General features: G+C 51.4%; 6 protein-coding genes across 8 annotated transcripts in view; 3 read left to right on the top strand and 3 right to left on the bottom strand.

The window, feature by feature from the left end:
* Positions 1-360: 360 nt before the first annotated feature.
* PTPMT1 (protein tyrosine phosphatase mitochondrial 1) lies at positions 361-5,714 on the top strand. The gene is made up of 4 exons (XM_021684814.2): positions 361-770; positions 885-965; positions 3,297-3,488; positions 4,802-5,714. Exons 1-4 carry the CDS (start codon positions 375-377, stop codon positions 4,958-4,960), a joined length of 828 nt encoding a protein of 275 aa, XP_021540489.1. The 5' UTR covers positions 361-374; the 3' UTR covers positions 4,961-5,714.
* An 846-nt stretch (positions 5,715-6,560) lies between these two features.
* Positions 6,561-11,397, bottom strand: KBTBD4 (kelch repeat and BTB domain containing 4). 2 transcript variants are annotated; one of them, XM_021685431.2, is made up of 4 exons: positions 11,264-11,397; positions 9,836-10,453; positions 8,386-8,492; positions 6,561-7,936 (listed from the first exon to the last, which is right to left on the bottom strand). In XM_021685431.2, the coding sequence occupies exons 2-4, from the start codon at positions 10,422-10,424 to the stop codon at positions 7,076-7,078; spliced, it is 1,557 nt and encodes a 518-aa protein (XP_021541106.1). In that variant the 5' UTR covers positions 10,425-10,453; positions 11,264-11,397; the 3' UTR covers positions 6,561-7,075. The 2 variants fall into 2 exon arrangements, with proteins under 2 accessions (XP_021541106.1, XP_044775599.1); XM_044919664.1 differs by lacking the exon at positions 11,264-11,397 and having other exon boundaries at positions 9,836-10,532.
* Positions 11,398-11,468: 71 nt separating this feature from the next.
* NDUFS3 (NADH:ubiquinone oxidoreductase core subunit S3) lies at positions 11,469-16,747 on the top strand. Its single transcript, XM_021685432.2, has 7 exons — positions 11,469-11,591; positions 11,700-11,765; positions 13,085-13,182; positions 13,392-13,541; positions 14,861-14,986; positions 15,121-15,240; positions 16,502-16,747. Exons 1-7 carry the CDS (start codon positions 11,531-11,533, stop codon positions 16,667-16,669), a joined length of 789 nt encoding a protein of 262 aa, XP_021541107.1. The 5' UTR covers positions 11,469-11,530; the 3' UTR covers positions 16,670-16,747.
* A 1,098-nt stretch (positions 16,748-17,845) lies between these two features.
* Positions 17,846-19,680, top strand: FAM180B (family with sequence similarity 180 member B). Its single transcript, XM_021684815.2, is given in 4 exon segments — positions 17,846-18,009; positions 18,859-18,929; positions 19,148-19,487; positions 19,490-19,680. Coding segments are annotated over 4 exon segments (603 nt in total). The 5' UTR covers positions 17,846-17,870; the 3' UTR covers positions 19,543-19,680.
* Positions 19,681-20,870: 1,190 nt separating this feature from the next.
* Positions 20,871-21,575, bottom strand: C1QTNF4 (C1q and TNF related 4). Its single transcript, XM_021685186.1, has one exon. The coding sequence runs from the start codon at positions 21,573-21,575 to the stop codon at positions 20,871-20,873; it is 705 nt and encodes a 234-aa protein (XP_021540861.1).
* Positions 21,576-21,622: 47 nt separating this feature from the next.
* MTCH2 (mitochondrial carrier 2) overlaps positions 21,623-24,891 on the bottom strand; it is a 42,637-nt gene continuing 39,368 nt past the window's right edge. For both annotated transcript variants that reach the window (XM_021685433.1, XM_021685435.1), the window contains one exon: positions 21,623-21,856. In XM_021685433.1, coding sequence (XP_021541108.1) covers positions 21,707-21,856 — 150 coding nt within the window. In that variant the 3' untranslated portion in view covers positions 21,623-21,706. The remainder of the gene's footprint in view (positions 21,857-24,891) is intronic.

Genomic DNA, 24,891 nt, shown 5'->3' with positions numbered 1-24,891 from the left:
TCAACTCTCCCCTTCAGGGCTGCCCCTATCACAGAGTCTCTTCCTGGACTGGTCTTTCCTTTGGTGGCGTCCCCCCCCTCACCTGGGGTCGCAGCCCCCTCCCTGTGGCCGGGGACTGGGAAGAGTGGCCAGGGCCCACTTTTCCTCGGCCCGGCCCGGGGCCCGTTTCCACACGCGGGGTCAGAGCCCCCCTCACCTGGGGTCCCAACCCCCTCCGAGAGAGAGGCCGCCGGCCACGGACTGGGGTCCCTGTTTGACACCCGGTACAGTCGCAGGCCTCGGGCCCAGGACGCGCCCTCCCACGGCCGGGTCCCACCTGCCGCCCGGGGAATCCCTGGTCCCTCCCCCAGGCCGGCGGCCCCTCCTCCGGAGCCATGGAGCCAGGCCCAGGGGCCCCGGGCTCTTCCGCGGAGCGCCCGGAGGCCGGGCCCGAAGTCTCGGCGCCCGAGGGGCCCGCGCCGACCGCGTCGCCTTCGTGGGAGGCGGCGGGCGGCTCGCCGCCCTCGTCCCCGTCGCCCTCGGGGCTCTCCTCGCGGCCGCCGACCTCGAGTCTAGGCGTGGGCAGGTCGCGGCTGCGCCAGGCCGGGTGGGGCGGGATGGCGGCCAGCGCGTTGCTGGAGGCCGGCCTGGCCCGCGTGCTCTTCTACCCGACGCTGCTGTACACCGTGTTCCGTGGAAAAGTGCCGGGCCGGGCGCACCGCGACTGGTACCACCGCATCGACCCCACGGTGGTGCTGGGTGCGCTGCCGCTGCGGAGTATGACGCGCCGGGTGAGCCGCGGCGGGGGAGCCGGGCCGGGAGGCCCGGCCGCGGCGGGACTGGGAGCCGGCGAGAGCCGCCCGCGCTTCGGCGGCCCTGTCTGAGCCCCCTCTTTGCCTCGGCAGCTGGTGCAGGACGAGAACGTGCGCGGGGTGATCACCATGAACGAGGAGTATGAGACGCGGTTCCTGTGTAACTCCTCAAAGGTGAGGGGCTGGGAGCGGGGCAGGGACAAGGGCAGGGTCACCTGCCAGCCCCGTCCGCCACCCTGGCTGGTCCTACGGCAGCGGGGGGGTGGGGGGTGGCGGGGAGGTCGGAGGAGAGGGAGCTGCAGGTGACTATGCCCCAGAGACACGTGCCCCAGGCTTTTCCGCCTCTTCAGGAGGAGGGTCCGCCCTCTAAGCTTAAATGGCTGTGGCTGGAGGTAGAAACTAATTGTGAAAGAGAAACCGGTGTGAAAGGCATTTGAAAGTATAGTTGACAAAGTCTGACTACTCCTTTGTGCACAAATGTGTTCTTAATTTCCGTAAATCAAGTCAGTAAGCAAATCGAAAGGCAATTTTTCTATGGCTTGCTGATTTCATTCATTCAAAACTTAGCACTATCAAGCACTGCCTTAGGCATTCAAGATGAAGACCCTATACTCTCTAAGAAGAAAAGCCACCCTCCGAGTCCCCAAGTATGTTTAATTTATCATAAAACGACCCCTTGAAAAATTGCATAGGCTTCATTTGGCATTGATTTGAGGGAGTTTTTATTCATATGTTAGCGATAAAGCGGAACTCCAAAGTATTGTCATAACAGAGTTCAGACCTAAAACAATTTTCATTAAGTTTCAATACTTGCTTGTGGAACTCTCCACACGGTTATTAGACGTTGTGCTATCTTTATATAAAGATGTTGCCCTGGGATGCCTGGGTGGCTTAGTCGGTTAAGCATGGGACTCTTAATTTGGCTCAGGTCACGATCTTAGGTCTTGAGATCAGCCCCACCTCTGGCTCCCTTTTGGATGTGGAGCCTGCTTAAGATTCTCTCTCTCCCTCCCCTCCCCATGTCAAATAAATAAATAACGATGTTGCCCTATCTTTATCGTGTTGACATCTATTAGCACTACACAATCATCTTTCTTGTTTACTGATACAACCTGATGAAGAGGCTATTATTTCAACCGGTAGGTTTTTCTGTAACCTTAGAAATGGACTCACATTTAAAATATATTCATTAGTGATGACATACATTTTTAGGAAATGGATAACAGTTCCTTGGATTTCCCAGAGTACTTTGCTACAAGGCCTCAGGAATTATTAGCCACAATGTTAAATGTTCTTTAGTGTGGTCAGTCCTGTGGAGTAAGTCACAAAAAGTCCTTGGGTCTGAGGCACTGACGCTTGTACGATGCACCTATATTATCCAACTAGCCTAGAGAAAAGAAATCTCCTCGGCAGTGGCTCTCACATTTTAATAAGCATAAATACTGTCTGGCATTCTTGTTAAAATAGCAGATTCCTAGGTACAACCCCCCCAGAAATTCTGACTTAGGAACTTTAGGGTGGGATCCAGGAATCTGAATATTTAGCAAACTCCCGAGGTATTTCTGGCATAATTGATGCAAAGGCCCATGCGGCAAAACTGCGGTTTTTTGTTAATTTCATGAGCAGTATGAAATACTGACCTTCACTCAGTCATAAAGTCTTTGGTTCCAGCTAAACAGCTCCACTCATTAGCTGGAGCCTATTTGGAGTCTTTTTTTTTTTTTTTTTTTTTTTAAGATTTTACTTTTTAGGTAATCTATACCCAAGGTGGGACTTAAATTTACAACCAGATCATAAGTCGCATGCTCTACCAACTGAGCCAGACAGGTACCACCTTATCTGGAGTCTTACAGGCAAAAAAAAAGGGGGAAAGAAAAAAAAAAAAGCTTGATATGACAGAGGCCTTATTTCTTCTATCACTTATTCTTTTCTTTTTCTGAAGTGATAATGTACTAACAAAGGTAGGTGTGTTGTTTTAATTTTACAATGGTAACTCTATTTTCTGCCATGTACTCTCTCAAAAAAAAAAAAGTGGCAGAGGGGCACCTGGGTGGCTCAGTCGTTAAGTGTCTGCCTTCGGCTCAGGTCGTGATCCCAGGGTCCTGGGATCGAGCCCCACATCAGGTCCCTGCTTGGTGGGGAGTCTGCTTCTCCCTCGCCCTCTGCCTGCCGCTCTCCCTACTTGTGCTCTTTCTCTGTCAAATAAATAACTAAAATCTTAAAAAAAAAAAAAAAGATTGAAACACCCAAAGGGTACTTTAGGAACATTTTAAATCTTGAACATAATTCTAATTCAGTAGCACAGCTGTTGTTTGATGAAAGACCCATCATGCAGGTCAGCCATTTTAAAGACATCTCTGTAAGAAGTTTCTTGTTTAAGTATATCCACATTGTAGTAAACCTTAAGCGTCCTTGTTATTTTGCTGTCTCTTGGGAGCCTGTATTCAAACTACTCACGTGAGGCTTTTTTCATTCTCTTTTTTATGCTGGCGGACCTGGTTCCAGGAATGGAGGAACGTAGGAGTCGAGCAGCTGCGCCTCAGCACAGTAGACATGACTGGAGTCCCAACCTTGGCTAACCTCCAGAAAGGAGTCCAGTTTGCTCTCAAGTACCAGGCGCTGGGCCAGTCTGTCTACGTGCATTGTAAGGCTGGGCGCTCCAGAAGTGCCACTATGGTGGCAGCATATCTGATTCAGGTAGGAAAGGTCTTTCTGGACTGGTCTATTCATAGCATATTTCTAGAACTTCAGTAGCGTGGTCTCCTGGAAGGCCTTGCTGGAAGGAGCCATGTCCCCAATTTCTGGCTGTTGGGAGGTGGAAAGCACCTGAAGTTTGCAGAGAGGCTGACCTCTGGCTTTGCCACCTAACAGCTGTGTGACCTTAGGCAAAAGTGGCTTCCCCTCTCTGATCCTCAAACTAAATGTGTCATGAAGCTTGAATGAGAAAGTATGTCAAGCACTGACCTACCTACAACAGGCACTCAAAAAATGAAGTTGCAAAGGATGTTAACACCAGTAAAAGACTAAAATAAAAGCACTTTTTATAAATAGCATGTCAGGAAATCTAGTACTGTAGACAGTAGTGCTGGTCACTTAACAGCTCTGTAGGACTCAAGATTTCTTGAAGTATTTCAGAATAAAGTTCCAGACATTAGCTTCTAGAAACAGAGGATCCAATGGAATTTTGTCTATCACTTTATGATTGGCAGCTGTGAGGCTTTTAAGACTATGTATAAGCAAATACTCTCTAGTCCATTACTCCCTGTTACACAACTCCCAACTTGACTCATTTTTTGTTACCTGTCTGGCCCCTGTAGAACATTTACTAAGTTATGTGGATAGTTTAAGGAAAAAGGAAATGTAGAGATAACAGGCCTGGCTTTGAGTTACTGTGGACTGGTATGTGATTTAACAGTATTAAAGCTCTGATCATTAGGACTCTATTTACTGGAAATGGGTTCTCAGGAGGATATTTTGGACTTTGTGAGAATTGACCCAGCTGGGCTTGAAATCTGTAGTTTCTTGGTTTTGTAGAGTTCTAAACCAATAGGTATCCTTAGGATACAAAGATAACCCTCTTACTTAAATCTAAAAAGTGCTGTTTTCCTAGCCATGATGACAAGTTGAATAAAAACATCTACCATATACTCTCTCCAGGAAACATAACCAACTGCCCGCAGCTCCCAGAGGACATCTAATAGGCCTTCGCAGGCTTGAATTAGGGTCTCAGCTTTGCATGTTCAACTTTCTTTTTCCAGGGTTTGGCATAGCAAGAATTAGGTAGAAAGACTGACTTGTCCGCTCAGCCTATTGCAAAGTATTGTGGGACTGGTTGACTGAGGGGGTTATAGTACTCCCCCATTTATAATATATGGGGCATGTTTTTTAATGCCCCCCCCAATGAAGTTTTTAAAATAATGAAATTCTGAGAGTCCATTAGCACCTGTTATTAGGTCAAGGACACCTTAACACCTCCTTTCTTTCTCTGATTTCCCAATCCTGTACTTCAGGTGTACAACTGGAGTCCAGAGGAGGCTATAAGAGCCATCACCAAGATCCGGTCACACATCCACATCAGATCTGGCCAGTTGGAAGTTCTCAAAGAGTTCCACAAGGAGATTACTGCAGGGGCAGCAAAGGATAAGACTGGTCACACATCACAGACGTGAAATACACAGATTAGAAAGAACTCAAGACAACCCTGCTTGCTATAGAATCAAATAGTTTTAACAGGACCAACGGGGATTAAGCCCAGACTTGACATAGCAGAAATGTGCTGAGTAATGGATAATTTTGCTCCTTTTGTCTTGTTTCACTTTCCTGAAGTAACACTGTTGTATGCCTAGAGAGATTTAGTGTGGCTTCAATTCACTGGCTACGGGGATATGGGATGAGGGTCCTTGTTTTCTCGAAGAGGGTCAAAGAAATCTATTGTGTACTGACGCTGTGCCTAATGATATTTAGCACGACTCAAAAACATTTAACACTGGGAAAAGAGGAGAAATACTCAGCTCAGACTCTTTGCCACTGTCAGACCCCAATTCACGGGCCCCATGGGGCTCTCCTCCCCTTTTGGAGCAGTGATCCTGTATGTAGAAAAGGAAGTACAGGATCTAGTCAGTATTGTGGCAAGTATGTAATCCATTTACCTTAGGGAATCACTCCTTCAGAATTCAAAACAGACACACATATCCCTTCCAAAACTTTTATTTGTATGAACACTTCCTAGCTCTTGGCTTACCTTAGTGCTTTTAAAAGAGTAAAGACCTTATATATTTAAATTTGAAAAAAGTTTCTGCTATTAATCAGAAATAATACTTTCTACTTCTTTCTGGGTTACTCCTTGGAGTAAGCCAGAAATAAAACCAAACTGTTGGGCGCCTGGGTGGCTCAGTCAGTCAAGCACCTGCCTTCGGCTCAGGTCATGATCCCAGAGTTCTGGGATCAAGTCCCGCATCAGACTCCCTGCTCCTCGGGGAGTCTGCTTCTCCCTCTGCCCCTCCCCCCACTCGTTCTCTCTCTCTCTCTCTCTCTCAAATAAATAAAATCTTAACCCCCCCCCCAAAAAAACCCAAAGAAGTGTTCACTGGGTATCTAACCCAAAGATACAAATGTAGTAATCCGAAGGGGTACCTGCACCCCAATGTTTATAGCACCAATGTCCACAATAGCCAAACTATGGAAAGAGCCCAGATGTCCATTGACTGATGAATGGATAAAGATGTGGTATATATATACAATGGAATATTACACAGCCATCAAAAAATGAAATCTTGCCATTTGCAATAACGTGGGTAGAACTAGAGGGTATTATGCTAAGCGAAATAAGTCAATCAGAGAAAGACAATTATAGGATCTCACTGATATGCAGAATTTAAGAAACAAGGCAGAGGATCATAGAGGAAAAGAGGACAAAATGAAACAAGACGAAAACAGAGGGAGATAAACCATAAGAGACTCTTAATCTTAGGAAACAAACTGAGGCTTGCTGGAGGGGAGGGGGTGGGGGTATGGGGTGGCTGGGTGATGGACATTGGGGAGGGTATGTGTTGTGGTGAGCACTGGGTGTTGTGTAAGACTGATGAATCACAGAGCTGTACCCCTGAAACAAAAAATACAGTCTAAAGAAAAATTAAAAATAAAAAGCATGTAAACCGGGGGAAAAAAAAAAAAAAAAAAAAAAACGCAAAAAACCCAAACCAACAAACAAAAAAACCCCAAAGTGTTCATTTCCTGACAGGTGAGAAAACATGAGATGCAGTGTCCTGAATTCTAGAGTTGGTGCTTGCTGGTGAAGGACACCTTCAGCTGAGACCATTCTCCCAACCAAAGCCTGAAGAAAAACTCTAATACCTAATTCTTTGCGGGAGAATTACCAACTAGCCACTCTGCAGGTTATAAAAAAAAGGAAGATGGGGGCATCTTTCCTTCTGTCCTGGATCAGAGGTGCCTCTACTTAACATTGATCAGGGAATGAGATGCGGCTGTGCCTACGGTCTGAGAACTGGCTTACTCGGAGCCATCTGCAGTGAGGCACAGGATTACCAGAGGACAGCAGAGGGCCGGCTGGCCTCCTCTTGGAGCAGCCAGCTGAGCAGCATCGGTCTAAAAAGCCCCAAATGGAACACCCCTATGGGTTCAGGAAGGACTGAGGTGCTGCCCTTTCTAACATGTGCCAAAAAAATAACATAGTACTCTGATCAGGGCCCCAGGGACTTTGAATTCGGATGGATAGGTGCCGGAAAATGGGAGGGCAAAAGTCAGCTGCTCTTCCCCCCACAGCCTTAGGCCAACACAAACTGCAAATTAGTAAGTAGCACCTTAATGCCTCTGGTGACAGTTACAGCCGAAGTGGCAGGGTCAAGCTTGTAGGTGTTGGCATCCCCCTTTTTATATCGGTCCCGAAAAACATAGATGCTCCCGTTACAGCTGGCGATCTTCCAGAGGGATGGGGCAGAGCTCCAGGCCTCAGGAAGGCAAAGCCGGGTAAAGCTGTCTAGCAGGGGATTGTAGCACACCAGGGAGTCCCCTTCAGCCACGATGAACACCAGATCCTTATGCACAGCTGCGTGCATGCGACCTGCGAAGGGCAGAACATAGGGCTTCACATGGCATTTGTCTGTCTCTGTGTCAAAGCACTGGATGAGTCGGGAAGGTTTGGTAAAGAAGTCCAGGTCATTCTCCTCCCCCCCGAGTAAGTAGATGACCCCGTTAAGGTTGGCACCAGCGGCCCCTGACACGGCCACCTCTAGCTGGGTTGTCTCTGTCCAGACGTTATCACCTACCCGATAATAGATAACTGCATTGGAGAGGGTATCCTGCAGTGTCTTGCCACCCAGTGAATATATAGCATCTTTCCCGGGCACAGACACCAGGGTGTGCTGGAGCCGGTCCCGGGGCAAAGGTGCACACCATTCCCAGTCCACAGTGGCATTGTTGCACTTCCACATGCGCCGTGGGATGGACCCTCCCACCACGTATAAGTCTCCACCGTGCTTACAGGCTGCAGTGATCTGGTGGCACAAGCTGTTTTGGCCACTTACACTGATGGAGTCATCTTCTGCACAGTGTAAGGACACAGCCAACGAGTGGGTACGAGATGACTCTTTCCCGATCAGGTAAATGTGCACATTCTCCCCGATCTCCTATTGGCAAAATTAAAATCATAGATGACATCTATCAGTTCTAGGCTAAGGCTCAGCTGAGACGCCTACCCGTAAGGTTCTGGACCACACACTTGTATCCTGCTCTAACCTACTTCCCTCGAGTTACTATGTGCCATTCTGACTGTCCTCCAATCACTTTCCTTCAGACATTTTATGCTGGGGCAGAGAATCTGTTGCTCTCATCCATCCCGAGCTGGTGCTTTAGGAAAAAAGGTGCTTAGGATTAATGCAATGGTAAAAGTAGTTCTCTCAAGGAACTTTGTGGAGCTCAGAGGCTGGTGGTTTCTGGGCTCATGCACACATCCTCTTCCCCAGTTCTTAACTTTGAACCAGAGATGACTCATTAACCAGCTAACAATGAGGCCAGACCAATAGCTGGAATGCATAGATATTATGGTGTCCCAACCCTAAAGAGAAATCTGCCTTACCTTCAAGCTAGTTCTCAGTGACTCTGCAAAAGCCTCTCTTTCTTCTTTATTGAAATTGATCCAGGCTTCTATTGCCTCTGTTGGGTTCTGGGAACACGGAACTCCGTCTGTGGGAGTCAGAGGAAAGACAGAGTCAATGGCAATCCAACAATCCAAAAGGGAAATTTAAAGCCAGTGTGAATCACTTTGTTGGACTATCACTGTGTGTGTGTGTGTGTGTGTGTAAGAAATTAACCTAAATTGCATACCTCACTTGCAGGGTCAGGATTGTTTTTTGTTTGTTTTTTAAAGATTTATTAACTGGGCACCTGTGTGGTTCAGTTGGTTTAGCATCTGACTCTTGGTCTGGGCTCAGGTCATGATCTCATGGTCGTGGGATCAAGCCCCATATGGGGCTCTTTGCTCAGTGCAGAGCCTGCTTCAGATTCTTTCTCCCTCTCCCTCTGCCCCTTCCCACTTGCACCCTCACGCAGTGGCACTCTCTTTCTAAAATAAATAAAATCTTAAAACATTTTTATTTATTTGAGAGAGAGAGCACGCATGAGCGGGGGGAGGGGGGCAACGGGAGAGGGAAAGAGAATCTCAAGCAGATCTTTGCTGAGCGCAGAGCCCCACACGAGGCTTGATCCCACAATACAAAGACCAGGACCTGAGCTGAATCCAAGAGAGCAAGGCTCACAGACTGAGTCACCCAGGCGTCCCCAGGGTCAGGATTGTTACCTTAAGTCGGCCCATCACTTAAAATGTTATGTAAATATCTTGACTCATCATCAATTTACTTAGGTAACCAGTCCCACAGGTACAGGCAAAGTGCAGGATAGATGAGAATATTTATACACAAAACAGCTCCTCACTACCTTTTGGTTTTTTTTTTTTTATTCAATACTTGTATATAGTGGACCCTTAAAAAACAGGGGTTTGAAATGTGTGGGTACACTTATATGTGGATTTTTTTCAATAAATGTAGTACAGTATTGCAAATGTATTTTCTCTTCCTTATGATTTTTCTAATAACATTTTCTTTTCTCTAGTTTTATCGTAAGAACACAGTACATAATACAACATACAAAATACATGTTAATTGATTGCTTATGTTATCGATAATGCTTCCGGTCAACAGCAGGGTATTTGTGAAGTTTTGGGGGGAGTCAAAATTATACATGGATTTTGACCGTGCAGAGGTCGCAGTCCTCATCCCCACATTGTTCAAGGGTTAACTGTATATCACAAAGTACTGCTTTTATTTTCCAGGGTTCTTGCTCTGGAAAGGACTGCCTATGACAGCAGCTAAATCTCACCTCAATCTCTCAAAAGGGATCTAAATTCTTACCAGGAATAATAATGTAAATTAATACCAGGAAGCCTGAAGATTCCTTTCTCCTGAACTAGAAGCTCCACTAAACATCATACCCAAGTAGTTGAGTATGATGTGCCCCCTCCCTCAACTTACCCGAGATAATATCAGTGAGTAGATGGTGGGGCAGGTGGAGAAATTCCTCTGTGCTCTGCAGCTGGGCCAGGTGGGCCTTGGCACAGTGTTTGGCAGCAGTATAGAGCTCAGGATCACTGTGCCTATCTGCCAGCCACATCACCTGAAGGCAGTTCCCCACCTGCACTGTGCGGGCCAAAAACCGAGAACATTCCTCAAAGAGAGATGTCAGCTGATACATGTCTGACACCTCATAAATTTCCTGTAGCTCTTCAGCTCGAAGTTTCACGGTCCCATGGTAGATATAATCAACCAGGAGCTGGAAAACAGATTCGCTGACATCCTGCAGTACAATCACTCGGTTGTGAGCCTCCTTCAGGTTGGAAGTGAACATGGACCGGAAAAAGCAGCTCTGAGCTGAGAGGACCAGCCTGTGGAGCTGAAACTCCCGGCCTTCCACTGAAATGGTGACATCAGCAAAGAGCTCTTCCTCCAGACACAGTTTCATGATGCCCTGAGCCACACGGCCAGAGTGTGACCTATCTTTGAAAGTGTAGTTCACAAAGTAGTTTTCATCCATGGATGCTCCAGGCTCCTCTGGTGATTCCATGGTAGCCAACTTTTCTCTCTGCCAGCTGTCTGCAAAGCAACACCACCCTGAGTAATGGGGAATCCACAGTCTTTGAATCCAACTGTTCAATTCAGGGAGGGAGAAGATAAAAGTGACAGCAAAGTAGGCAGAGATTGACCTTAGTCCTAATGACCTCTCGGAAGCTCTCCTTCAACCAAAGCTGAGTTCATTCTGCAGTGCACTCCATCCCTAATGAAATCAATAAAATTTCCTACTCTAGGTGTTTCCCTAAGAAAACAGAATATTCCTTTCCATGATGTAACAAGAGGCTTGGTATTTAGGCCAACACGTGAAAGCAAGGCGCTGGATGAAGCCTATGATCTTAAGCCTGGCTAAAAGCCTTACTAACCAAATGACTATTGGGCACAAAACTAGTGAGGCTCAGGGCAGCAGAACCCGACAAAATAGACCCCCACGTTCTTGTGGACAAGGTCCCTCTTCCCCCGCGCATGGAGTTCAGACCTTCCAAAATGAGGCTTGGCCTGGGACATCTGTTAGCCCCACATTTTCTCTTTTCTGCTTCTCTCCTGCACTTCCCTGCTCGCCCTAATGACTCCCCAGGACTCCGTCCCAGAACGCGAGACGAAGCCCAGCCGTCCCCAGCCCGGTTCAAGAGTAGGCCCAGCGCCTTGAGTCGCCTAGGAAACGGTCGCTAGGGAAACCGTTCTTCTCTCCCCCTCTCCCCAATACCCCGCCCCCGGCTCCTCTCCACGCCCCCTCCCGGCGCCCGCCGGCCCCAGTCAAAAGCTTAGCTCGGGGGGCGGGGGAGGGGAGTGGAATGTGGAACCCAGAACCCCGGCCCCTTCCCCTTCTCTCACCCGTCCGGTTCTTTAGGGTCCTCGCCTTCTCTCCAGCCTCTGCTACACCAAACTAGGGCCACGTTCACCTCACGGTTTGCCCACCTGTCTACCTCAGTTTCTCACCTGCCTACCCTTTTATTCTGAAGCCCGGAGTCCGGAACCTCTGCTTTCGGCCCCGCGTCCGCCCGGAAGAAAAATTGGACGTACACTTCCGCTTCCGGTCCGTGCCCTTGGGGCTCCGTGTCCTGTGGCTCCTGCCTTGGCTGCCTGGTTGCATCCCGGAACATGGCGGCGGCGGCGAGGGGGTGGTGGCGGGGGCTCGTGGGGTCCGTGGCGCTGGTCAGGGGTAAGCCGGGGGCAGCCGGCTGAGGCCCGGGGCGGGAGCGGAGGCGCGCTTAGCGCAGGGAGCCCATCAAACTTCACCTTGCGCTTATCTTTTTATCTTCCGGTGCAGGGGCCGGGCGACCCTCGGTGCTGTTGCTGCCGGTGAGGAGGGAAAGCGCCGCGGCTGACACGCGCCGTGAGTATGTGCGGGCCGGGCCCTTCTCGGGACTACAGGCGGGGGACCCTTCATTCTTTTCGTCAGGTGTTTGCCCTTGCCCTGGGATGCCCTTCCCTGTGTCCTCTGGCAAATCTCTGCTTGTGGAGACCTGACTGCAGTGGGCCTCATTCTGCGAGCAGAATCGGGCTCTCCCTGTGTCCTTATGTCTCCCTGTTATGGCCCTGATTACCCCTTGTCCGTTTCCATGATTTCTTTTCTCTCTGATTAAACTGTCAGCTCTTTGAGAGCAGGAAACAGCGTTTGGGTCTTAGAGTCCTGTTAAGATAGTAGTTCACACTGAGTGCTTGTTGTGTGCTAGGCAGCTTGCTAAGTGATTTAGCGAATGATTTTATTTAGTCTTCAGAACAATATTATGAGGTAGATAGCATTGTGATCCTCTTACTATAGATTAGGAAACAATTCAGAGAAGTAACTTGTTCAGAGTCACAGAACTAGTGAGTGACAGGCAGTCCTACGCGCTGCCAAAGGCAGAGAACACTTAACCATGGTGTGTGCAACCTATGATGTGTGGTTACTCAGTGATTGAGGGATGCATAAATGGGTGTATGGAGATATAGTACAATCAACATAAGCAGATTGAGGGTCAGGAGACCTGACATTTCCTCCTTTTGGACTTCAGTTTCCTTATCAGTGGGGGGAAAAAACGTTTTTTGGTTTTTTTTTTTTTTAAGATTTTTTTATTTGAGAGAGAGATAGCGACACATAGGGAGAGAGAGAGAGAGTATGAACAGGGAGGAGAGGGAGAAGCAGGCTCCATCCCAGAACCCTGGGATCATGACCTGAGCCAAAGGCAGACGCTTGACCAACTGAACCACCTAGGCGCCGCCCCCCGGAAAAAAAGGTTTCAACTAGATAATCTTTGAGGGCTCTTCAGTCCTGAAGTTCTTAGCTTGAGAACCTGCTGTGAGCCAGGTTCTAAGGAGATAACAGAGAAGCAAACGTTCTGGTTCCCACCCTTAAAGAGTTCCTGGTCTGGTAAGAGAGTTGAGATAATATGCTACTCTAGCAGAAATGCAGGCGTTCTGAAGGAAGAACCAGGGAATAGCTTTGAGAAGAGGCAAATACCCCAATTGCAGTTATAAGAAGAGTCTTTGTGGACTTTGTAGGTGACATTTTTCCTAAGTTTTCTCTGGAAGAGGAACCCTCCACCCTCAGCTTCTTCAAGGTTCTGCAGGGAGCCCCCTGGGAGGCAACACCCCTTGGGAGCCCAAGAGACTGAATGCAGGCGTGGCTGCTGCCTTCTCCATTCCTTTGTTAAATATGCCTTCTCCTTTCAGCCACTGTCAGACCTCGGGATGATGTGGCCCACAAGCAGCTCTCAGCTTTTGGAGAGTATGTGGCTGAAATCCTGCCCAAGTATGTCCAACAAGTTCAGGTAATATTCACAACCGTTGTTTGGTCGTGGGTCAAGAAAGAACCATGTTCTCAGGATATGTAGGAGTAGGCAGCCTGGTATGAAAGAAACCAATCTCTTCTATCCCACTTGGACTTTTTTCTCTGTCTTAAACCAGGATACTCCAGCTGAAGTTAGCTGCTCTCTCAATAGCTCTTTGTACCTTCTTTTTTCCCTTTCCGTATCTGCAGGTGTCTTGCTTCAATGAGTTAGAGATCTGTATCCATCCTGATGGAGTCATCCCAGTGCTGACTTTCCTTAGGGATCACACCAATGCACAATTCAAATCCTTGGCTGACTTGACAGCAGTGGACATCCCTACTCGGCAGAATCGTTTTGAGGTCAGTAAGGAAATTTGAGAAGATCTGGTGGGTAAAGAAAAGGCTTGTGTGTCTTAGGGTGATAGCTACCAATGGGAACCATAGGCCTCCTTAGTTTTACTTCAGGTCAAACAATACAACAGTACAAACAATACAACACAACAGTTAAACTAGGGCCTTAAATCAAGCAAACGTCAAGTTTGAATCCTAGCTCTGCCACTAATAGGCTACGTGACTTCAGACATTTTGTTTAATCTTTTTTTTTTTTTAAAGATTTAATTTATTTATTTGACAGAGACACAGCGAGAGAGGGAACACAAGCAGGGGGAGTGGGAGAGGGAGAAGCAGGCTTCCCGCTGAGCAGGGAGCCCAATGCAGGGCTTGATCCCAGGACCCTGGGATCATGACCTGAGCCAAAGGCAGACACCCAACGACTGAGCCACTCAGGCGCCCCTTGTTTAATCTTTCTAAGCTTAAGACTTTTTTTTTTTTTTTAAGATTATTTATTTGTTTGAGAGAGAGCACACATGCACAAACGGGGTAGGGGCAGAGGGAGAGGGAGAAGCAGACTCCCTGCTGAGTGGGGAGCCTGATCCCAGAACCCTGAGATCATGACCCAAGCCAAAGTCAGATGCTTAACCTATCAAGCCACCCAGGTGCCTCTAAGCTTTAGATTTCTTATGTGCAAAATAAGCATAAAATTGTCCCTACTTCATAGAGTGGTTGTGAGGATGAAATGAGATAGTATGGGTAGATTGCCAGCACATGGTATGTTCTTAATACGTTTAGCTATTGATTTTTACTAATCATCTATTTGCCAGATCTTGGGATCAAAGGAGAAGTAATACCCAATACCTGCCCTCAAGGAGTCCCCCCCCCAACTCTAGTGAGGGGGAGGGACACATACAGGGCTGACCGTGATAACATAATGCATGGGATGTTAGATGCTATGAGAACACAGGAGGGGCACTCAGTTCTGTTGGGAGGCCTTGAAGAGAGAAAGTTAGTGTTGAACCTTCATGGATGACCAAGAGACCAGGAATGAACCCAGTAAGGATTGGTGCTGGCGGGGGTGGTGGGGGTCCAGTGTCATCCTAGACAAAGGGAATACCATGAGCAAAGATAAGCATGCTGACATGCTAAGCTATAGCATGGCTTAGGCCTTCAGAAGTAGTTGTAAATATAGGAGGATCTTGAGGTTTTTGAGCTTCAGGACAGAAGACACATTCACAGGTAGAATCCTAACCCACCTTGTATCCTCGTCATTGATGTTCTCACTCAGGGCCTCCCACCCCAGACTCTGACCATCTCGGTCCTCCAGTTCCTTCTGCTCTCCCTAGATTGTTTACAACCTGCTTTCTCTGCGCTTCAACTCTCGGATCCGTGTGAAGACCTATACAGATGAGCTGACACCTGTTGAGTCCACTGTTTCTGTGTACAAGGCAGCTAACTGGTATGAGAGGGAGGTAAGTTACTAGACATGGTGGATCCTACCTCTAGGCCAGAGTTGCAGAATTGGTTGAAACTATTGCATGCAGTGCATCCTCACCCCTGTGTTGGCCATGATGGACTAGTTGCCTGAGGGCCTCTTTTTTTCTAGATCTGGGACATGTTTGGAGTTTTCTTTGCTAACCACCCTGACCTAAGAAGGATCCTCACAGACTATGGCTTTGAGGGACATCCTTTCCGGAAAGACTTTCCCCTGTCTGGCTACGTTGAGGTAGGAGGAACCTTGAAACTGGGGCAGCAGCCTCGGAGAAGGACTGGCAGGGAACCTGGATATCCTGGGAATGGCAGGAAATATGGTCTGTGTATTGTGGTGGGTCTAAGAACATAGGCTCGGGGCGGGGAGAACATAGGCTCTGGATTCAAATCCTGGCATCACTTTTGTAATCTGGGGCCTGTTACTTTCTCTATGATGATTTTCTCAGCTGAAAATGGTAACAATAGTACTTAACTAATAAGATTTATGGTGAGCTAAATGATGTATGGTTACAGCCTGGTGTCCTGTAAATACTCAGTTGACACCAGCCATTATAATGATCATTTTAATGACCAAGGCGACCTTGAGGACACACTTCGTCTGTCCACAAGATCTAAAAGCAAAGGACCATTTGCCCTGCCCTGGACCTCTGAGAAGGCACCTGACAGGGAAGACACTAAATGTTTAGCCCTTGAGAATGGTCAGAGGCAGGATCAGTAACGTGTGACTACAAGGGCCTTATGAAGAATTCCAGTGCTTTGCTTTACCACCCTTGTGCTACAGGTTGTTCAGGAGCAGGAAGATGGTCTACTGCATACATAAACATGTGATTTTGTAGCAAAGTAACTTTTTAGAAATGCTGAACTAGTGGCAATCCACCCTTTCTCTTCAGTACCCAAAGATGCCTGTTTGCTCAGTGTTTTGCGTGGTCTCATTTGCTTCTCCAGCTGCTTCTGGTTAGGCCTACTTCCCTCTCCTTGTTTTCACTGTCTCCCTTCTCTGGTTTGCCTCTTCACCCCACCACCTGTTTGTCTTTACCTTCTCCAACTGATCCTCCCACCAAGAAAAGGAATGCCAAACTTATTGCCTTGTATCTTGACAGTGATAATGCCAAAGCCACATGGTCTGAACCTAAGTGCTTGCTAGTTTAGGTTCACTCTTTTCAGCCACTGACTTGCTTCCTAATCCTGGGCTGATGCTTACCATTTCCTTATAAGAGTGGATGGGTGAGCACAGTCAATGGTGCTGGAAAAGTTGCTCAGAGCTTATGATGTGTGGCTGGGTGATAGCAGGCCATTTTGGACTAAGGGTGGGATGTGACTTGATCGGTAATACTGAAGTGCATGGAGACTTGCTGACAGAGGCTGGAATAGCACTCAAGGACAGAGAAGTAATGCAATTGGTGAAGTCACCCGTGCCCTTGGGAACATAGGCTCCTTAGAGGCTCAGTAGCTCTGAACAAGGTCTTCCTCAGTGCTTAAACCGTTCTCTTCTGCAGTTACGCTATGACGATGAGGTGAAGCGGGTGGTGGCTGAGCCGGTGGAGTTGGCCCAGGAGTTCCGCAAGTTTGACCTGAACAGCCCATGGGAGGCTTTCCCTGCCTATCGCCAGCCCCCTGAGAGTCTCAAGCTTGAAGCAGGAGACAAGAAACCTGAAACCAAGTAGCTCCAAGGAAGGCATGTGGATACTAGAAAGCGGTTTATCTATAACTGAGCATCCCTGTAAATAAAATCCTTAGACGAATGACTTCTTGTGTGCTTACGGGTCAAGTGAAGCTTGACTCGGGAGAGGGGTTTTTTCCCCCTGTCCCTTAAAGAGAATACCAACCCAGGAGTCTCTTTTAGTACAGTTGCAGACATGGTGACCTGCAGGCCTGGATGTACTTCTGAGAGAGGGATTCTGGAGCTGAAATGGAAAGTTCTCACTGTCCACAGGGCTTAGGATGGGTGTGGCATGGCGTCTCCTGAAAATTGGAGGGCCCTCAACAACTGCAGGAGAAAACCCCTGGTCACAGCAGACTGTCTGGTGGCAGCTGATGGATCGAGGGGTCTAGGTGGAACCAGGGAACACCCCCCCCCCCACCCTCATCCAAGCATCCACAGGGTTCCACGAGCCACAGCTCAGTTTAGAGTCTTGAACCCTGCATCCTGCTCCCCGCTAACAGCCCATCACGCTTGGGCTAAGGTAATCTTCCTGGACTCCAGCCAGAGCTGAGAATGTTGTAAGCAAGCAAAGGAAGTCCCAGGGCTGCTGCAAAAGATACTCAGAAGCTGCAGATCTGTCTTCTAGGCGACAGGACTCTACCCTAACCAGCCTGGGGTCTGTATGGCTGGTGGCTGAGTGCCCGAGGTGCAAGTGCTCAGCTCTGCTGGTCCATGGGGCCACCCAGCCAGCCTGCCATGTAGATGGAGAACCATTGCAGTTCCAGAACCAAGCTTTGCAGCTGATGCTTTTGGCTGCTGAGGGGCTCCCTGGAGGCTGGGCTGGGCTGGGCTGGACTGGGTGTTAGAGCCTGAGCTCAGCTCCAGGATGTTTTGGGGTTGAGGACAGATAGTAAGGTAGTGTTACTGCCTGGGCTCTTTCCTGCTTCTCGGGAGGGCCAAGCTAGAGCTGTTCGCTACCAAGCACCATTTTTCTAGTAAGCAAGCATCCCACCCATCTGGACAGGAACAGGGTGAGAGTTTGACAAGCAGGGAGCCAGACTCCTACCGCCAGCAACTAAAGATTCCACATTTCCATGGGATGGAAAGGTCCTGGGAAGTCAGAGCCAACCCCTCCCTGTTTAGCATTGAAGGCTGACACACAAAATAGGGAACGCCTGAGCAGCCTGCAGTGGAAAGTTGGAGCCGTGGTGTGTGGCGGGCGGATGCAGGAGCAGAGAGCTGCTGGGGAGAGGAAGACTCAGAGGACGTGGTGGGACATGGCTGGGACGATGCAGTTCCTGGCTTGGCTAATAGTAACCATTTGCCTTCTCCCTGGGGTGACTACAACCCAGCACCGTCCAGGTACCGGGGCTTTAGGGTGGCGTGGATGGGAGCCAAGGAATGCTGCTGGCTGATAGCAGCTAAAGTTGGTTCTATCTGAACCTAGCAGGGCCTAGGCACTGTGGGCCTGGTACCAGATTAACCTATGCAACAGGGGTAATAGTCTGGGCTCCAACCCTGGAACCAGAAAGTCCAAGTGAAGGGAGGTAGTTCCAGGTGCCCTCACTGCCAGCCCTGGACAGAGGTGGACAGTGGCCTTATTCTAGATGTGCAAAGCAGGACCTCTGGACCTGCCCTGGGCTTGGGACCAGCATTCTAAGGGCTGAGCAGCACACTAGTGTGTGAGATGAAGGAAGCTGCAGCAGACAACCTGCCTTGCCTGGCTTCCCTGCCTTTTGCATGATCACTACTGAGGAGCAAGGAAGGAGCAGATTTCTTCCTAAAGGGGTCCTTGACCCTTGAGGAGAGTCACTGGCACTGTTTTAGGTCACACTGTCCCAGATGATTATAGGGAGGGGAAGTCGGAAGTGAAGTGTCTTGTGACCCAATGGTCGAGTTCTTTGCCAAGGGAACTGCAGAAGTTCAAGGAGGAGTCCTGGACATTTGCTGAGGTGGTATCTGGGTTTGGGATGATGATTTGGGGATCACAAGACCTATGCCTGGGAGGGTGACTGTCAGTGTGTGTGTGTGACTGTCAGTGTGTGTGTGTGTGTGTGTGTGTGAGAAGGGGGACATGGGATGGCATTCCTGCTCTTTTGTAGATAGAAGAACCTCTAGGCATTCCTACCAAATAGCTAAGGGGCACTTCTGGGAGGCTGGGGTATTCAGGATGGAGCTTGGCAGGGGCCTGACTCCTTTCTGCTGCCCCAGGGCAGCCCGTGGACAGCGCCAGCGTGGGAGGTGGCCTGCAGGAGCCAGAGGCCCCGGAAGTGATGTTTGAGGTCTTTCCTCCAGCCTGGGATATGGGGGAGGGAGTGTCCAGAGGTCCCTAAGCTCAGGGTTGGGAAGGGGGATGTCTCAAGCTAGGCCTGCTGGGTGGGGGGTGGGGGGGTAACCCAGCATGGGTCCTACTGCCTGCTTATGCCCTCCCTGGCCCACTCTTGTTCCCTGCCCTGCCCTCCCAGGCCCCAGCCCACCCCTTACATGGCTCCCCTTGCAGCTGCTCTGGGCTGGTCTGGAGCTGGATGTCGTGGGGCAGCTGCATATCCAGGACGAGGAACTGGCATCCACACGCCCAGGCCGCCGACTCAGGCTCCTCCTGCAGCAACATGTGCCCAGTGACTTGGAGGGTGCTAAGCAGCGGCTGCAGCAGTTCCAGGACCTGCGGAAAGGGCCTCCTCTTAGCCCTTGGGACTTTGAACATCTGCTCCTCACAGGCCTGTCCTGTGTCTACCGGCTCCATGAGGCTAGTGAGGCCGAGGAGAGGGGTCGCTGGGCCCAGGTCTTCGCCCTGCTGGCACAGGAAATACTCTGGGACCTGTGCAAGGGCTTCTGCCCCAGGGGCAGCCCCCATCTTTGGGGCCCTGGGCCTTGATCCTTGACCCTTTTTCCTGACTCTCCCCTTTCACCTGCCAACCAACCACTGCCCCCCAACTCGTGGCCCAAGCCAGACCCATCCTGGGCAGTGGCTTCCATCTGGCACGTGGTCCTTCCCACTGGAAGTAGAAGCTTGGATTGTACCCTGAACCCAGTTTACCCCTGCCCCATTTTCTTCCCTGAGCCCTGGTAGGCTAAGAGCCTGGGTCTCAGGACACAGGCACAGAGCTAAAAGCAGGACTTGCAGGTATGTGTTGGGGTTAGGGTTGAGAAGTGTGTTCAAAGATGCTGAAAAGAAAGCTGTCCCCAAGGAAGGCCAAGTCCGACGCTCCAAGTCCTACCCTGGCAGTCTGTGACAAGTCCTGCGGAATCTATGGGAACCTTGTGAATGCCCAGCACCCAGTCCTAATTTTCATACCCTTTTAAATCCCAACCAGTGCTCTGGAGTCCCTGTGCCCCAAGTTCCCCATCTGGACTAGAATAGACTGCACATTTTTAGTCTGTTGGAGGAATGGAGGAAAGCAGGTGGAAGAACATTACCTTTCCTTGGCGGGGGGTGGGGCGGGGTGGGGAGAGGTGGGGGGGAGCAGGTTTTTTGGTCCATCTCAAGTCTCAGATGCACACCTCAGAGGGGGAAGTGAGGCTGCGAGGGGACTGACTGAGAGAGACAAGCTGAGTCTGGCTGGTGTAGTCCTGATCCTGTGTAGCTGTCACATAAAATGTTTTGTTCTGGCTTGCAGCCTGTGTCCTTTTATGCCAAAGTAAGTTGTTTAACCCCTGCCCTGGGCGATTCACCCTCCCCGTTGTGGGAGGGCAGGAGTTGGGGCAACCAGGTATCAGTGGCTCACCCCACACATACCCTGCTAGAAGGAATGTTCTGTTTCCTTGAATCCCCTACTCCCAGAAAGGGAGCAGGGTGTGGTCCCTTGTCACAAGAAAGAACCAGCTGGACCCTAAGCGACACGGTAGGTCAGTGGGAAGGAGGTAGAGGGACTGACTAGAAAGTAACGCGAAGGGGAGTCCCGCAAGGGGTTGGGCGAGTCGGGCTCAGTTCAATCAAACTCCCATCTCCTCGCCCTCGCAGGGCCTGGCCAAATCCTGCCCTCGGCCCTCCGACCCCCACCCCGGGTCTGCAGTAGTCCGTGCCTTCCCGCCCCGCCCGAGACCACAGCGTCGCAGACAAGACAGAGCGCAGGACCCCAGGCAGACAGGCGCCGGCACAGGCCCACTTTATTGGCAGGGTCAGCCGCACTGGGCGGGCCGTCATGCTCGCGCCGGCGGGGCGTTCGGCTCGGCTCGGCATGCACGCCGCGGGCCGCCGCTGGGCTCCCCTCCCCGGGCGGGGCTCAGAGCTCCGGGGGCCCGAGGCCCGGCGGGCCGGCGGGGGCAAGGTCGGGGTACACCAGGAAGCCGGAGAAGGTGATGTACTTGCCGTGGTTGCTGTAGGCGCCATAGCCGTCGTGGTCGTGGCTGAGCAGCCAGACGGCGTCGCCGCGCCGCAGCGCCAGCATCACGCTCTGGCTCTGCATCTCGCGGCGCCGCGACGCGCCGTCGTCGTAAATCATGGCCTGCACCTCGTCGCGGTTCTTCATCAGCTTCACGGACAGCGTCTTGCGCGGCAGCTTGCCCAGCGTGAAGGAGAAGAAGTAGGCGCCCGGCAGGCGGCAGCGGAACACGCCGGCCGCTGCGTCGAAGTCGCCGCCGATGTTGACGAGCTCCGTGTCGAAGGCGAGCGGCCGGTGCCGCGGCCCCGGACCCGCGTCCGAGCCCACCAGGCTGCGCGTGCGCGCCGCCGAGAAGGCCGAACGCGGCTCGGGGGGCGCGGGCGGGCCGCGCGCAGGCGCGTCGGCGTCGGCGTACACCAGGTAGCCGCTGAAGGTGGCGCCCGGGGCGCCGAGCGCGTACTGCGGGGCGCCGTGCAGCCGCAGCCACACCGTGTCGCCGTAGTCGAGCTGCAGCATGGCGCTCTGGCTGGCGGCGCGCCGCGCGCCGGGCCGCCGCTGCTCGTCGAAGGCCAGCGCCTGCACCTCGTCGCGGTTGCGCACCAGCATCACCGACAGGCTCTTGTGCGGGGCCTTGCCGGCCGTGAAGGAGAAGAAGTAGGCGCCGGGCACGCGGCAGCGGAACTGGCCTGTGGCCGCGTCGAAGTCGCCGCCGATGTTCACGTACACCTTGTCGAAGGTCACCGCCATCTCCGATGTGCCCTCCAGGGGGGTGGTGCGTGCGGCCGAGAAGGCCGAGCGCAGCTCGGTCGAGCCCGGCCCCGGCCCCGGCCCCAGGGCCCGGCAGGCGGCAGGGCCCAGCAGGCCCAGCAGGAGCAGCAGCATGGCGCCTGGCAGGGGAGGCAGAAGGGGAAGGAGAGGGGGCTTGTGCCGGGGGCGGCCCCCAGATGCCCCGCGTTCCGAGTTCCGAGACTGGGAGACGCGTTACTTGCACAGCCCTGCCCCTGCCCCACAACTAGGACTCGGGTTCCTACACACTTGGACTAGGTCAGCGGGTCTCAAGCTTCAGCGGGCCTCGGTGTCATATAGAGGACTTGCTGGAACACACGTTGTTGGGCCCCCGCCCCCAGAGTTTCCATTCATTTGGTTTAGGATGAGCCTTGAGAATTTGCATTTCCAACAAATTTCAGGTAATGCAGATGCTGCTGGTCCAGGGACCACACTTTGGGAACCAGAAGATTAGGCCAGTGAGTCTCCTTTTTTTGTAAGAAACGAACCCCCTTCTCAAGTGAAAGCTCACACACCTGTACCACAGATAGAAGCAGAAATGCTTTGGCCGAAGGGGCCTATGTAGCCTGTCAGCTGGGCTTCCCCCTCCCCACCTTGGCACCACAGAGGGTGGTTAGGGCGCCTGAGTTTCTTTCAGCCTGGTTTGCTGAATTGCCCTGTGGCTATTCTATGGACCTTGGCCTGCCCCTCACTCAGGCACTAGCTCTCTGTACCGATGGCCACTGTTTCAGCCCCCATATGGACAGGAAAGGAAATAGCTGCTCATTGACCCCTTTCCTGGCCTTTGACCCACAAGGGTCAGCCGCCACTCTGGACCTCTGGACTCCCCAGGGGCCCTTCTTGCAGTAAAGAGGCCCGAGCTGTTGGGCCTTGACATAGCTCCCTCCCCGTGAAATCACAGTAAGAGACAGTGACTCTTTCCTCTGGGCTTGAGGGCTGGTCACTGAGCAGAAGGAGAGAACCAGGGGCTCCTGTGAATAGAGAAGGAGAGCAACAGTTGCAGCAAGGCTTTGGCAAGACTGTGAGGTCAGCAGCTTTGTTCCTCAGTAGTGGTGGAGTGAAAGACTGGCAGCTCGACCTGGGCTCATTTCCTGGCTCTACCACTTAAATACTGTGAAACCTTAGGCAAATTCCTTAACTTCTCTGGGCATGGCTTCTTTTCTGTAAATGGGGAGACCTGCCCCAGTCTTACTGTGAGGATGCTCTGAGATAGCAGGTGCAAACACCATTTGTGAATGGTAGTGTTGCCCAGGTGTGCAGATGCTTCTCTTCTTGGCCTTGAGAAAAGTGATCTGATAGAGTTATTGACATAAGCAGTTAGGGACTCAGTAACTCTTACCCCTGGGAGCTTGGGAAGGCAATGCCTAACTCCATCATGCTTCTTAGCAGGGCATAGGCTTTGGGGCTTGAATACCCAAAGGCCCTGAAGTGGAGACAAAGTAGGAAAGAAAATGAGCTGGCAACAGCCTGGATATGGGCTCTGGGAAGGACCCTGGGAGTGTGTGTAGCTCTGTGTCTCTTAGAGACACTGGGGGCTTGCTGAGAAGGGCTGCCAGGGGCAGATGCACCCTACACAAGGACATTCACCTTAGGGTAGGTGGGCACTGGAATCCAGCTCACGTTCTACTTGCCCTACAGTGTGGACCTGCTGCACCCGGGGAAAGTGTGCCTTTTTCTAATTTGCATAATAAAGACCCCAAGTCCCTAACCCAGCTAAACCTTCTCTCCCTCCGGCGAAGGGACCTTTTGTAATTCCTACAAAGGCACCCCAAGGGCTAGCCATACCCTTGATGAGGGCAGGAAGGAGGGGACCCATCTACAGTGATGAAGATTGCACCTCCTGAGTATTCCCTTTCATTAAGCTCTTTGGGCACATCTGGTCTTCCAGCAAACCTTTGAGACAGGTGGGCCCTCTCCCACTTTATAGATGAGAAAGTCAAGGCCCAAACAGGGGAAGCATTTTGGCCCAAGGTAATCACGCACACTGAGGCAACCTTGAACCAAGGTCTTTTGACTCCAGATTCAGTACACCTTCCTCTCCCCCATCTTTTCCTCATAGACACAGATATTTCCAGCCAACCTGTCCTTAGCCTCAGTTTTCCTTTTTTGCAAAAATAGGAGGGGAGATAAGTGGAATAAATCTTGGGATCCAGGGTGAAAGAGAAAGAAAGCAAAAAGCAAATAAAACCAATGAAACAAGCAAGAACTCTAGCGTTTTGCCTTCTGGGAGTATGGGAACATCTCAACTCTTTCTGACCCTGCTCCTCTCCCTAGCAGGTCCTGCCCCAGGAGCACCTGCCCACCCTACCTTCAGCAATCTCCCTGCAGAGTCTGGTGCACCCCACGAGGGCCAGAGGGTCCTCCCGTGTGTTCAGTACCCCAGCCTCTGCCCATTTCTCACCCAGCACTGCCGTTTCCCAGATCCCTAGGGTCCCCATCCTTCTTTAAACCCCCTTCCCTGGTCAGGTCAGAGGTGGGAGGGTGTCAGGTGGGCCTCATAGCTCCGGGAAAGGAAATGGCTGTTCCTAGCTCTGTCCAGGTGGGGCTCAAAATAGTCATCTTCAAAGAGACAAAACTGGGACACGGAGACCTGGGCAGACCCAGAGCCCCGGGCAGACCCAGAGCCCCGGAACCGAGGGGGGAGGTGCCGCGATGTCAGGTGAAGGCGATCTCAGAGCCCCGCTCCCCGCCAAACCCCACTCCCCAGTTACCCCCTCCTTCAAGCCTCGCCAGAACCTCCTCCCACCCTGAAAGCCCCTCATGTTCCCAAGAAGACAAGTCCCCGTTTTACAGAAGCCATTTAACCCTTCCTCCTGAAAAAAGAAATCCTGCAGGAGGGGATACCCTAGAGCTCCCCCACCCCCCGCCCCCTTGCCAACCTTCCTTCATCCATCCCTTCCGAGTGAAAGCCCTTGAGCCTCTTTCATGAAAAAGCTCTCAGGTCCTCCTTTCAGCGAACAAGGAGCCGGATTCCCCCGCGCCTTCGCCCGCCCCCGCTTGCACACGGGAGAAAGCTTGGCTCCCCGGCCCTGAGCTGCCCTCACCTGGCTGGGGGCGGCGGGCGGGTCGGGTCCGCTCCGAGCCCGCGATCCGGCTCCGGGCTCCGGACGGGCGCCGGGGCTGCGCACTGACCGCC

Source organism: Neomonachus schauinslandi, chromosome 11 (assembly GCF_002201575.2).
Source record: "Neomonachus schauinslandi chromosome 11, ASM220157v2, whole genome shotgun sequence".
In the NCBI taxonomy this organism is placed as follows: Eukaryota; Metazoa; Chordata; class Mammalia; order Carnivora; family Phocidae; genus Neomonachus; species Neomonachus schauinslandi.
The sequence above is the reverse complement of the archived record's forward strand: the minus strand, read 5'-3'. Positions and strand labels throughout refer to the sequence as shown.

Excerpts from the sequence above, each read along its gene's own strand:
- PTPMT1 (XM_021684814.2), top strand. The coding sequence starts at position 375 with ATGGAGCCAGGCCCAGGGGCCCCGGGCTCTTCCGCGGAGCGCCCGGAG. Across the intron at positions 771-884 it reads TGCGGAGTATGACGCGCCGG|CTGGTGCAGGACGAGAACGT; the intron begins GTGAGCCGCGGC and ends TTGCCTCGGCAG. Across the intron at positions 3,489-4,801 it reads TGGCAGCATATCTGATTCAG|GTGTACAACTGGAGTCCAGA; the intron begins GTAGGAAAGGTC and ends CCTGTACTTCAG.
- KBTBD4 (XM_021685431.2), bottom strand. The coding sequence starts at position 10,424 with ATGGAATCACCAGAGGAGCCTGGAGCATCCATGGATGAAAACTACTTT. Across the intron at positions 8,493-9,835 it reads ACTCACTGATATTATCTCGG|ACGGAGTTCCGTGTTCCCAG; the intron begins GTAAGTTGAGGG and ends TGACTCCCACAG. Across the intron at positions 7,937-8,385 it reads CACTGAGAACTAGCTTGAAG|GAGATCGGGGAGAATGTGCA; the intron begins GTAAGGCAGATT and ends TTTTGCCAATAG.
- NDUFS3 (XM_021685432.2), top strand. The coding sequence starts at position 11,531 with ATGGCGGCGGCGGCGAGGGGGTGGTGGCGGGGGCTCGTGGGGTCCGTG. Across the intron at positions 11,592-11,699 it reads GTCCGTGGCGCTGGTCAGGG|GGGCCGGGCGACCCTCGGTG; the intron begins GTAAGCCGGGGG and ends CTTCCGGTGCAG. Across the intron at positions 13,542-14,860 it reads CTCGGCAGAATCGTTTTGAG|ATTGTTTACAACCTGCTTTC; the intron begins GTCAGTAAGGAA and ends TGCTCTCCCTAG.
- C1QTNF4 (XM_021685186.1), bottom strand. The coding sequence starts at position 21,575 with ATGCTGGTGCGCAACCGCGACGAGGTGCAGGCGCTGGCCTTCGACGAG.